Genomic DNA, 13,865 nt, shown 5'->3' with positions numbered 1-13,865 from the left:
TTGGCAAGCAACAGGAGAAAATGAGGAGAAACTGGAATCCACTTGCCCATTCTAAATGGAGTAACTAACTGCTCCTTGGCTGTAATCCTTTGTTGACTTGGGAAAATAATATGGGCCCATATGGGCAAATCATCTGATGTATCAGGAGAAGCCAAAAATTTCATCTCTTGTATGTATTATCTTTTGATTTTTGAGTGTGATCTGCTAGTTTAATTTAAAAATAACCAAAAAACACCTCAGACCAAACCAAACAACTTGTAGAGGCTGGATATGGTCTTTGGCTGCTGTTTTGTAACCTCTTCTCCAGAATATATAATATCAAATCAGACGGAGATTATTAGTGCATTTGACGTAATTCTTAAAGAACAATGAGGCTGTGTGTACAATCTTTCCAGTCTGTCTGTATAACAGCTTCTTAAAAATGATTCTGCTTTTGCTGGGGTATAAATGCTTCTAGTCTGTTCCTTCATACTGGCCTTCATAAGTAACATTAAATTCTAGGGTAGCATGGTTTGTTAAGAATTCAGTATAAAAGAGACTCAAAACTGGTAGAACGGAGTCGGGTTTTTATATTTTGGGTTTGAGTGGTTAAAACCCAGACAACTAGCTGTGTTGCAGCATGCTGTTAGTGTGATTTAATCTTGACAACCAAATAAGTTAGTATATTGGCTGTGTGATGAGTTGGCGCCGTTTCTGGGGAATTCAGCACATTTGAAGTCTCCTGTGCTGTACATAGCTTTTTAAGGATATGTAATATCTGTGTAAATTTCTCATTAACCTGGGTTTTTAGATCGTTAGTATATTTCTAATTAAGTTCCAATTGTAGGGAACAGAGTCTGAGACTCATTCCGAGTATCTGAAGAAAATGAGTTTTGTTTTGTTTTGCCTTTAAGTAAGTAAGTAAGTCTGGTTCTATGCTAAAATGAGAAAATTTACGGAGAACAGAAGCACTCTCAAGGGACCGTCACTTTGTCCTGTTGTCTGTCCTGTGGGAAGCCTTTACATCTGCTTTGTTCTGTCTCACATTCTGTCTTTCTTTTCTGTTTCCTGCCCTGTATCCTCTACTTGGTTTCTGCCTTCCAGGAGCTGTGTCTGACAGCTCCCCATTGTGGCCTCACTTCTGCCTCCTGGCTCCTTTTTGCATGTGTGCCCCTTCTGCACCTGCTGCTTCCATCATTGTTCGCTCACTGTAGAGTGCTCACAGCAAATTGGATTTTTCTTATTTGTCTTTTCACATGAGGCCATATGACAGATTGTAGGCCAGCCCACAGATTGGCTGCACTGGTCAGCCGCCCACTTTTGGTCTGACGGCTAGAAAGATAGCCACGCGTAACACCCACAGCCACCCAGACAGCCCAAACAGCGGGGCTGTAATCAGGGGTGGTTATCTTAGAAAGGGTATGAGCATCACAGGCTTTTTATTTGACAACTTTTCCTTTTGCTTCTCTTTGTCCACATCTGTCTTTAAATCTATTTAGGCATTATTAGTCATTTTCCTTGCATACAAAATGCAGAAGTATGTTTAGACATGCATAGATTTATAACTGAGTTCACAGGTTGCTGAAGGATTAAGGTCCAAGTCTTATGAACTCTCCACAATACTGAAATATTCATTTTTAATGCTAAACTGGTTCTTTACTTACTACTTAGTGTGTGTGAGCAGCAAATCTCTACTTTTTTTTTTAAGATTTTTTTTTTAATTTTAAACAGCAAACAAGCATGTGAACACAAGTGGAGGGAGGGATAGAGGGAGAGAAACTTCAAGCAAATACCCCCTGTTGAGTGCGGAGCCCACCCAGGGCCGGTCTCATGACCCATTAGATCATGACACTTAACCAACTAAGCCACCCAGGTACCCCAGCAGATCTCTGCTTTTTAACCGCAAATGTAAGTTTTATATCTGGAAGCCCTACGTAAATGTGGAGGTGATATTGTTAGAGTAAGCATGCAAGGCACTGAGTCCTACCTGCTGTGTTTCTCTGCCTGCCCCTTCCTTTCCTCAGGCTCCGCAGAACACAGTTCAAAAATTCCCGATATATTTCACAGTTAGTAATTACACATGGTAAACCTAATGAATACTCAGAAAACGTCCCTATTTATATGTTAGAAAAGTTTTACGATCATAATGATATGTGTTTAGTGTTCTCTAGGTCTGATAGAGCTCATGTACCTCATATGATATATAACATTTTATGTATATAACATCATATGGCATGTATACTATGTATCATTTATATTACATTTATGTGTAATTACACCTCCCTATATATAGTGAAAGTACTGTATATTCTAGTACAGTAGCAATTAATTGCCCTAGGTTTCTAAACCAACCTAAAGTGACCTTACAGTAGAACAGAAGAAAGTAGGTTCTTGGTTACTTCTGGAGGTTGCATTCAGGCTTTTACAAAATTAAGTGAACTCTTGAGAGACAGTCCTGAACTCATTGGCCAGGTTGTGTATTTGGTATCTATGCTTAGACACAGAATGAACTGAGAAAGCACCTGGAATAAAATACATAGTTTTTTGCAAAATCAAGGAGAATAGGTTTAGCAAAACAGGGGAAGTTACTAAAATCATAATAATTTTAAAAAAAAAGGTTTTGCTTTTCTTTTAGTTCTGTTCTGCTTTTTAAATAAATATAAGAGAGAAAACACGAGAGACTAACTTAGCAATCTTTGTCAACTCATTTTAGGAAGTTATAACTATTCAAGAAGAACACATTGAAAACCCAAATTCAGATCTTGGAGCAGTTTATCTTTAAAAACTTAAATTGTAGGGGCACCTGGGTAGCTCAGTCGGTTAAGTATCCAATTCTCGATTTGGCTCAAGTCATTATCTCAGGATCATGGGATCGAACCCCATGTCTGGTTCCACACTCAGCATGGTGTCTTGTTGGGATTCTCTCTCCCTCTCCTTCTGCTCCTCCATGAACATAAGCCTCCCCGCCCAATGCTCTCCCACTCTCCCTTGCTAAAATAAATAAATATATCTTTAAAATAAATAAATAAAAATAAAACTTAAACTGTAAAACAAATGTCTTATTTGGTCATGAAATTCTTCACATGCATAGCATCAGATGAGTCTGTTTTACTTCTAGATTTTGTGACATCATATACATGACTCAATCTGTTCTACTATCTCTTAATTAGCTATACCTCACAATTAGCAAACCTGATTCTACCGAATACAGCTTGATTAGTTTCAGAGCCCAATATAACTAGTTCAGTACCCAGTGTAACCAATTACTGTGATTGTCTTCTTTGAAAGAGTCTACAATAAATGAGTGACATTCTAGTCTTGTTTATTCCCCCAATTATAGATGTCAGCTGCTGTAGTTAGTAGTACAGATAAGTTTTTCAAATACTTTTGGGTAATTGAAGCTTCAGAAATGCATAGATGTTCTAAACACTTATGTTTAATGTATTTTCATGGACCTTTTTCCCCATCACCCAACTTGTGGTAGCTATATTTTCACCCCTACTATTTCTGTCACAATGGTATTTGTTACAAACCAAGTTTTGTGTAATAATAATAGAGGAGAAAAGCTTAATTTGCATATATTAAATATAGGAAAGCAGATAAGTCATTGTAAATGCAGGACAAATTATGTTTTGATTGCTTCAGCTGAAAGTTACATCTTAATTGAAGAGTAAGTTTATAAAGTTTCGGAAACTTCTGTAAGATATCTATAGTGGCTTCTCTTAAAGTAAGTCATTACCTGAATCTACCGTATTTAACCGCTGCACTTATCTAGACCCTCTACCCCCATCGAGTCTTCTAACATGATGTGGCAGCCATTTGAGCCTCAGACACAATCTTTATACTTTGTTTTGTTTAGCTTTGTCCAAGCCTGGCTTTTTGCAGTAACTCTGACCGTTGGTTATTATATCGTGACAAAGCAGTGAAAAGCAGTGTGAAAAAGCAGTACAGGTTTACTTCTGATGTTTTTGTACATTAGTTGGCTTAAAGTATCTTCGGGTATGATCTTCACTTTCAGTATAGGAAGCATCCAGAAGACCAGTCTAGATGAGCTTCCCTAGATGGGTCCTTTTGACGAAGTTGACCTATTTGCTCTAGATATTTTTTTGAGAGATCTGATGTTTTTGAATGTGATTAAAAATAAACATGGTTTTGTTCCTCTTTTTTTAAAAATTAATATGCTTTTTTAAAACTACTATTATACTCTAATAAGTGTTTGGGAGATGGATGAGTGACACTAGTAAATATAACTAGATTTTAATAAACAAGTATTAAGTATGAATCTCAAGTCAGATTTGTGGTTTGGTGTTGCAGTTTAAAGGAAATACAAATGGAATACATTTTTGGGGTGCCTGTCTGGCTTAGTCAGAAGAGCATGTGACTCTTGATCTCAGGGTCTTGAGTTCGAGCCCCACATTGGGTGTAGAGATTACTTAAATAAATAAAAACTTCGAAAAAAAAGAATGGAGTGCATTTTTATAGCATAGCCTTTACATGCAGATTGTTTCTCCTAAATATTCTTTACCTTCTAATATATAAGTATCATTATTATGTTCTTCATACAGTCAGGCCATTACAACAAGTGTAAAAGTTTTTCAATATTCTACCTGGATTAGTATTTGGAATTATCAGAGGATATTAATGTTGTGAATTATCTTTTCTTCCTTGATTTTTGAGATGCTCAATGGAAATAGTATAATCTGTAAAACTGTGGAAGAGTAAATAATTCAGGCTAAGTTAAACCTGTAGTAAAACAGAAAATAAACTTTCCACTTTGTGTTGAATTTATGTAAGCAGTACCTATGAAAATAATACTTGATAGTGTATGGACTTTGCAAAAAAGATTGCATCTGCTTATTTGAAACATGACCTCATGTGATTGCCTTGACCATATTTGGGATTATCAACTTTTGAAACCACATTCAGTTGCTCTCTTTTTTCCCACTTAAAGGACCAGCAAAAAAAAAAAAATGATATTGATCAGATTAAACACCACCAGCTTTAAGAGACCTGCAGTTCATCAACATAGATTTAAGTGCCTACCAGTTATAGGATCTATCCTTTGCTAGTCCTTGGTCTCCAAACACAGGAAGAAAAGGTGGCTTCCCTGAAGAAGCTCACTGTCTAGTGGAGGAGGTAGAAAAGTAAACACATTATCATAACTGGCGTGGAAGGAGCTGTGGTTGAGGTAAGCTTTTGGCACTGTTATCTAAGCTCCCCTGAGGAAAGTCTGAGAGAGTGAATGGCAATTACATGATGGTAGAGGAGGGGAAGATGGCAAAAGACCTTTTAGTCAGAATAAACAGCATACCCAGATCCTTTAAAAGAGGGCAGATGGGACTGGCTGGGCTGTGAGTGGGAGGGAGGGAATAAGATAGGGAGGGAGGAGGCGAGCAAAGTATGAATGGAGGAAGGAATGCCAAATGCCTTGCAGGTGCCTGATCCTGAGGGTGTTATAGTCCATGCTAATGAGTTTGGGCTTTATTCTGAGTACACCATTAAAGGGTTTTATGCAGGCAAGTAACATAATCAGGTTGGCCCCTCAAAGCTCATTCTAAAATTTAAGATAGAACAAGATGGGTAGGATAAAATTTAAGTTGATAGGAAAAAAGACTATTCTCTTATGTAAAATGTTTTAAAAAAAATCACATTTTTTTCAGCATTTTCCTCAAAGAGTGCTTTGCTTGGTTTTCCAAATCCAGGGTTCTTAAAGCCTTTCTTGGTTTAGAAATGATCAAATAAGAAAAGGCATTACAGAGCCCCTTTCCTGGCTCTTATTTGGTCCCTCAGCTTGGGGATTTACAGTGATTTTAAAGGTTTGAAGGCATTTGGGGGACAGATGGCAGTTATTTAGCCATACAGTGTGAGCTCATCACTTTCAGAAAAACAAACCAGGTAAGTGAGGTACACATTAGAAGCAGGAAAGTTTTAAGAAAGGACTTCAGACTTGCAGATTTTTTCATTTTCTTAGGTAAATGAAAACAGACTATTATATTGTCATTATAAATACAAATTAAAGTTTATAAAATAAAGATGAGAGAGAAAGTAGAATTTAGAAGGACTTGTAAGAGATCTGCAGTGGCAACTGGTAATCGAGGAAACAGAGCAGGTCTGTGGTGAGTCAGAGGAGAAATTGCATTTTGAACATGTAGTGTGAGTGCCTGCAGAACAGTCATAGAGGATGGTTGTATAAATGTGTAGCTTAAGATTTCCAGAGGAAGATCGGAACCAGGATGATCTGTCAACTTGTACTCCATGTTAGGGAGCAAGTCACATGAGCCAGAGATTGCCCCCCCCCAAAGGGTTAAAGCATAGGGGGAGTTTCGCCCATAGTCAGTGCTCTCTGCTAAATGACGTAATGTTTTTCTTTGTTCAAAGGTAGTCTAGCTAAAGCCAAGTTGTAATCTGCTCTGGATTTAAAAATTGAGGCTCAAATGAGTTACTCTGTTTACTCTCAGAATTTGAGAATCTGTGCATCCCCAGAGTTGGTTTATTTTTGCCCTTACTTTCTTATGCTTATTTCTTACTCTTTATTTGCACCCTTTTCTTGAACAGTTAGGAAAACATTCAAATATTTGCTGTTAGGTAATAGAGAGAAAGACAGGCCCAAGAAAGGCGTACTAACACCTGGGGCCTTTTTTCTAGCTTTTTCTCTCACAAGTAATACCGAGCCATCATTTGGGTACAGCTTTCATTTCTATCTGGAACATCAGTGTCAAACTGAGTTTGGAGGGATATAAAGAAATAAAGCTGACAGAATGTCTGAGTGACTCAGTATGATTCAGTGCCACACTTCCAAATTTCAACTTTCATCCCCAAACCAACCTTGAGCCTTGCATGGAATGGAAAATACATATAAATTTTATAATAACACTTTGAAAACCTCACTTGATACAGTATTTTTCTATTAGGAAAACCAAGGAGTACCCTCGGGAGTGCTTGACAAATGGAATTGGTTTAGAGAAAAGATGGTCGGTTCAGGGTCAGGTGGTAAAAGGATCTCTGTGGGGAGCTGTGGGACAAGGGAAGAATGGAATTAGATCACAGGCAGGTCGAATTAGCAGTCACAGGATCTTGAGTATTTAATCACCAACAAAGACGAAGATACCAGGTATGCAAAGCTGAGAATTGTGGAGGGTGACTGCTGGGGGAGAAGCACAGGGATAAATTGGAAGGAAGCCCAGAGTTAATGAACGTGGGTCTTTCAGAAAAGGAGGAGGGCAGAAGACACATTGAGGGAATACCCGCGAACCAGAAGTCACCCAGAAAAGCAATTATTAAACTTCACGTCACTCACGGATCAACTACCTGTGGCATTCAAGTAGATATAAGATCTCAAACTGAACTGAGCAGTTCAAAACTGACCTCTATACACTGGTTTTCTAGGATATTTGATTGTCCAAAAATCTAGAGAGATAAAACAGTATGGACAGTACAGGAGCATACCCAGCAGATGCGAGGCTAGGGGAGCCTTCATTTGGCCTCTATAATCAATGTTGTGACCCAAGCAAATTACTTAACCTTTTTTGTTCTTCAGGGGTATCTCATCCATAAAATGAAGAAGCTGGGTTTGATCTGTAAAAGCCTTTTAGCTGTAAAATAAGTGTATTTTTCTGTAGCAACCCTTACCTTCTGCCTCTTACTCTTTTTGAAGGGAAGTACATTGTATTGGGGAGTTTATAAAAAGCTGACCTCCTCCGTTGTTTTTAGGAAAATGCCCTGCCAGCCGTGGGCCCTGGATAGGTATTCAGCATTAGGGGTAGGATTACAGCCCCAAATCTTATCACTCACATTTTAAACTAGACCTGCCTCATTTCTCAATAAACTCAATGTATTAATCGTCTAACTTAGAAAATTGGTTCATTAGAGAATTCTCACATTTTATAACCTAGAGATTCATATTTTAAGAAACTTTTACACCTTCGGTAGATAAGGTACTAGATATTAGCACTTACTCAGCAAATTCTAATCTTGCCATCTAATAGATGTCAACTCAGTTTTGTAAATGCCAAAAAAAGATGAAAATTTGGTGCCATTGCGAAAAGAGCAACTTAAAATACTGGTTTAAATGATATTGCTACTCTGGCCTCCAGGCTTCCTGTGGGAAAAAGAGAGGCCACTATTGGATGTTAACCCTGTACTTTTCATAAGGCTTTTTTTCAGCAGCACTTCTTTGTGGCAGAGAATAAATGAAAAGAAAATGAAGACAACTGAATTTATGTTTTCAAATACTTACATTGAGGCTAGACAATCAGCAGTTCCAGAATTAAGACATCTAATCCTTGCAAAATGACATCACTGGGTAGCTACCAGTGTCCAGGGGAAACAAACAGTGGTCTTGGTTTTGATCTTGGATTAGCAAACATTGTAACGTCAACCTGCTTCTCTAGAAGGGCTTTTGGTCAGGAGGTCAAGGAGTAGTCAGATTAAGGTTTTTTAAATACCTCCATTAAATTAAGCAAGAAATATTACAGGGAAGTAGGCCTTGGTACTTTCTTAACAGACTTCAAAGAAAGATGTACTTTGAGGTATGACTGAGGTATTTTATCATTTTTTGTTTGATCCGGTTTTCTAAGGCATGTTAGAAGAATAACTAACATGGCACATGTCTTTCCTCCCTTCCTCCAAATGAAGATAACCACTAACCAGTCTGGTTACCCCACTAAAACTTTGCCATCCTTTATAACACTTGGCTTGTCACACTGTTGCATGAAACTTCTTCCTTTCCATTGTACTGAGCATGAGTGATATGTAGCAAGATTGAAATATTCTCCACAAACAAACTTTTGTATATGCTTTTGAGATGTAACATTTCTGCTCAGGGCTCTGTTGCTTTTTTACAGAATCCATTTTCCAATTAAAAAATAACATATTAAGAGAGTCTTCTTTTTACCAATTAGGTCAAAGTCCTAAAATTTTAAGACCCAAACCCCATGGTTTAGAGCGAACTGATTCACAAACCATAGGTGACTTTGCTACAAGGAGAAAGGGTATGTACATTAGCACCGCATGCTGGATGGGGCATTGGGAATTTATTTTGTGGTGGTTTTTTTCTTTAAAAAGTTAAGGAGAAGAGCCTTAAGTATGACTGCTGTTGTGAATAAAGCTTCCTAGCACATTATTTCTAAAGTGAATGCTTCTCATAATGTGTGTCTTCCCCCATTGTGTCTTTTCATAGACACAAGTCTACTTGTTATGCCATTAACAGCAACATGTTAAATTTGATAATATTTAGTCTTGTCCTTTTGCATTATTCTTTTAACCTTTTGGACATCAATACATTGTTTGCTTTAAGCCTGTGATCTACTTGTGAGTTCCAAATGCTTCCTTTATTTATATGTAACGTGCTACGTATTCTGTCCTGAGACAAAATACAGAATCACTTCCCATGGATTAATTATTTATTCCACTACTTAGAATTTGACAGGTAAATTGCCAGTAGCCTTTGGGTTTCAAAAAAAAGTGAAACATAAGAGTTAAAGAATTACATTCACTAAGCACAGTATTCTGTGCATGTCTATTTTAAGTATATAGGTGAGCAAAATTTAAACTCAGACTTAATCTAGTCTTCAGAAAAATCACATTGAGTTTTTTGTTTGAATAGACTAAAATACTCATAAGCCCAGTGAATCTACATAGTCCTTTTAAATGACCACCTATTTTAAAGTTTGATGGTAGTTGTAACATAGTTGATTAAAAGTATGAGGTGAGTAAAAGTATGTCCATATATGGATAAAAACTAGAAGAAGAAAACCTAGAAAAGTGAAATTTTTTTCTTTGGAGTGTCAGGATGAAAGGTAAAGTATTTACCTAACATGTTTAAATAGTCTCCCAAAATATAATTCATATTAACATATAGTTTTAGTTCTTTAGTTCATTTAGTTAATTTCTGAAGAATGTTGTATTCTTTAAGGGCTGAGAGCTCTGTGGTATTTACTAGCATGGTAATTATCTGTTGTAATAATGAGGTAAATAAGCAAAGACCACTTTATAAATGAAGCCAATAAGAATATTAGTGTTTATTATTATTTAATTTGGTAAAGAATATTGTTGGTTAAATAAGCTAAAAATTCAAGGTAATTTTTAATAATGGTCTCTGAGAGCTGAGTTTGAGTCTCAAAATATTATTATTGCTTTCTTTTATTTGTTTTCAGACTGGGCTTGAATTAGTTTAAAAGAATTGGTCACTTCTTTTTTCAGTTTTTGATTTTAGCAGAGTTTGGTATTTAATACCTTCAATACATCATTTTATATATATAGTTGTATAACTGATGCTTCAGTGTTGGAGAATAGAAATGTTTTTACATAAAAGATGAAAGCTTCATACTTGGGGATCAAAATACTTTTTTAAAAAAAAAGGAAATAAAGAAATATGAAACATATACATCAAGTAACTAAAGGAATATGGTCACATTACCCTTTCTTCTCATTTAGTTTACTTTCATAAAATATTAAATTAACAAGCAACATGTTGTAATAGAACTTTAGACTTTGAGTCAACAACCATGAAACATTATTAAATTTAGCTTTTGTCGCTAATTATTTAGCTGTGTCACCTTGGGCAAATCATGCAACATCAGCTCATTTCATGTGTGAAACCAGCTGGTCTTAGGTGTACTCTGGCTATACCATATAAGTAGAGAGAGTGAGGATCTTGTTTTGTTTTCCAAATTTCTGTGTACTGAAGCCTCTTTTTCTCTCTTTCATTTCAGTCAAGCCAGCACCTTTAGAAATAAAACCTTTGCCGGAATGGGAAGAGCTACAAGCCCCAGTTAGATCTCCCATCACTAGGAGTTTTGCTCGAGAGTAAGTGTGTGTTTAAAATATGTACTTTGATTGGTCACTATAATGGAAAATAACTGGAACAGTGGTTCCCAAAATATGGTCTGGAAAGCCTGCCCTTTTGGGGTTCTGTAAAGTCAAATTCTTATTAAGATGCCACGATGTCTTTTGCCTTTTCCACTCTTTTTCTCTCATGAGTATGTGCCGAAGTTTTCCGAAGGCTACATAGTGTTTAGTCATATCTCTGGGACAGATAATAAATAGAAAATATTTGTATACTCTTGTGGTATTTTTTTGTTTGTTTTTATGTATAAGTCTTTTTTTAAATTCAGTTAATTAACATATAATATCTTACTAGTTTCAGAGGTAGAGGTCAGTGATTCATCAGTCTTACATGTTACCCAGTGCTCATTCATCACATCCTTCCTTAATGTCCATCACCCAGTTACCCCATCCCCCCACCTCCCTTCCCTTCAGCAACCTTCAGTTTGTTACCTGTGATTAAGAATTTCTTATGGTTTGTCTCCCTCTCCGGTTTCATCTTGTATGATTTTTTCTTCTTTTCCCCATGATCCTCTGTAGATTCCACATATGAGTGAGATCATATGATAATTCTGTCTCTCATTGACTTATTTAGCTTAGTTTGAGTTCTATCCACATTTTTGCAAATGGCAAGATTTATTTTTTTTTTTTGATGGTGGAGTACTATTCCATTGTATATACATATATACCACATCTTCTTTATCCATTCATCTGTTGATGGACATCTAGCCTCTTTCCATAGTTTGGCTATTATGGACTTGTGGACAGTGCTGCTATAAACATTCCAGGTGCACTTGCCCCTTCAGATCACTGCATTTGTACATTTGGGGTAAATACCCAGTAGTGCAGTTGCTGGGTCATAGGATAGGTCTATTTTCAAATTTTGGGGGATCCTCCATACTGTTTTCCAGACTGGCTGCACCAGCTTGCATTCCCACCAGCAGTGTAGGAGGGTCTGCCTTTCTCTACATCCTCTCCAACATCTGTCATTTCCTGACTTGTTAATTTTAGCCATTCTGACTGGTGTGAGGTGATATCTCATTAAGGTTTTGATTTGTATTTCCCTGATGCCGAGTGATGTGGAGCACTTTTTCATGTTGTTGGCCATTTGGGTGTCTTTTTTGCAGAAATGTCTGTTCATGTCTTCTGCCCATTTCTTGATTGGATGATTTGTTCTTTGGGTGTTGAATTTGATAAGTTCTTTATAGATTTTGGGTACTAGCCCTTTATCTAATAAGACATTTGCAAATATCTTCTCCCATTCTGTCAGTTGTCTTTGTGGGGTTTTTTTTTTTCCTGTTTCCTTTGTTGTGCAAAAGCTTTTTGTCTTGATGAAGTCCCAGTAGTTCATTTTTGCCTTTGAAGATATGTCTAGCAAGAACTTGCTATGTCTGAGGACGAAGAGGTTGCTGCCAGTGTTCTCTAAGATTTTGATGGATTCCTGTCTCACATTTAGGTCTTTCATCCATTTTGAGTCTATCTTTGTGTATATAGTGGTATAAAGTGGTCAAGTTTCATTGCTCTGCATGTGGCTGTCCAAAGTTTGGAACACCATTCGTTGAAGAGACTGCCTTTTTTTCCACTGGACAATCTTTCCTCCTTTGTCGAAGATTAGTTGACCAAGAATCTCTGAGGGTCCATATCTGGGCTCTCCATTCTGTTGCATTGATCTATGTGTCTGTTTTTGTGCCAGTACCATACTCTCTTGATGATTACAGCTTTGTAATAGAGCTTGAATTCCGAGAGTATGATGCTACCAGCTTTGGTTTTCTTTTTCAACATTCCTTTGGCTATTCAGGGTCTTTTCTGGTTCCTTACAAATTTTAGGGTTATTTGTTCAGTTCTGTGAAAAAAGTTGATGGTATTTTGAAGAGGGTTACAATGAATTTCTCTAGGTAGCATAGACATTTTAACAATATTTGTTCTTCCAGTTCATGACTTGGAATGTTTTTCCATTGCTTTGTGTTGTCCTCAATTTCTTTCATGAGTGGTCTATAGTTTTCAGAGTACAGATCTTTGCTTCTTTGTTTAGGTTCATTCCTAGGTATCTTATGGGTTTTGGTGCAATTGTAAATGGGATCAGCTCCTTAATTTCTCTTTCTTCTGTCTCATTGTTAGTGTATAGAAATGCAACCGATTTCTGTGCATTGATTTTATTTCCTGCCACTTTGCTGAATTCTTTTATGAGTTCTAGCAATTTTGGGGTAGAGTCTTTTTGGTTTTCCACATAGAGTATCATATCATCTGCAAAGAGTGAGAGTTTGACTTCCTTGCCAATTTGGATGCCTTTTATTTCTTGTTGTTGTGTGCTTGCTGGGGTTAGAACTTCTAATACTATGATGAACAACAGTGGTGAGAGTGGACATCCCTAGCATGTACCTGACCTTAGTTTTTTTTCCCCAACGAGAATGATATTCGCTGTGAGTTTCCGTAGATAGCTTTTATGATATTGAGGTGTGTACCTTCTATCCCTACACTGTGGAGAGTTTTGATCAAGAAAAAATGCTGTACTTTGTCGAATGCTTTTTCTGCATCTGTTGAATCATATGGTTCTTGTCCCTTCTTTTATTAATGTAATGTATCACAGTGATTTATTTCTGAATGTTGAACCACGATTGCGTCCCAGGAATAAATTCCACTTGGTTGTAGTGAATAATCCTTTTAATGTACTGTTAGACCTATTGGCTAGTATTTTGGTGATAATTTTTACATCCATGTTCTTCCGTAATATTGGTCTGTAATTCTTCTTTTTGGTGGGGTCTTTGTCTGGCTTGGGGATCAAGGTAATGCTGGCCTCATAAAAAGAGTTTGGGAGCTTTCCTTCCATTACTATTTTTTTGAAACAACTTTATAGTAAGTATTAATTCTTCTTTTGGTGTTTGGTAGAATTCCCCTGGGAAGCCATCTGGCCCTTGGCTCTTGTTTGTTGGGAGATTTTTTATTATTCAGTTTCCTTGCTGGTTACCAGTCTGTTGGGTTTTCTATTTCTTCCTGGCTCAGTTTTGGTAGTTTATACATCTCGAGGAGTACATCCATTGCCTGATTTGTTGGCATATAATTGG

General features: G+C 36.9%; 1 protein-coding gene across 5 annotated transcripts in view; it reads left to right on the top strand.

Annotated features, from left to right (window-relative positions):
* The window catches only part of GAB1 (GRB2 associated binding protein 1), a 126,001-nt gene that overhangs the window by 96,525 nt on the left and 15,611 nt on the right, over window positions 1-13,865 (top strand). For 4 of the 5 annotated variants that reach the window (XM_045078357.1, XM_013047149.2, XM_045078359.1 and 1 more), the window contains 2 exons: window positions 8,880-8,969; window positions 10,692-10,785. In XM_045078357.1, the coding sequence (XP_044934292.1) occupies window positions 8,880-8,969; window positions 10,692-10,785 (184 nt within the window). The remainder of the gene's footprint in view (window positions 1-8,879; window positions 8,970-10,691; window positions 10,786-13,865) is intronic. The other variant, XM_045078358.1, reaches the window with a different exon arrangement.

The sequence above is a fragment of the Mustela putorius genome, unplaced genomic scaffold (assembly GCF_011764305.1).
Source record: "Mustela putorius furo isolate JIRA1106 unplaced genomic scaffold, ASM1176430v1.1 tig00000242_pilon_pilon_pilon, whole genome shotgun sequence".
Classification (NCBI taxonomy): Eukaryota; Metazoa; Chordata; class Mammalia; order Carnivora; family Mustelidae; genus Mustela; species Mustela putorius.
The sequence above is the reverse complement of the archived record's forward strand: the minus strand, read 5'-3'. Positions and strand labels throughout refer to the sequence as shown.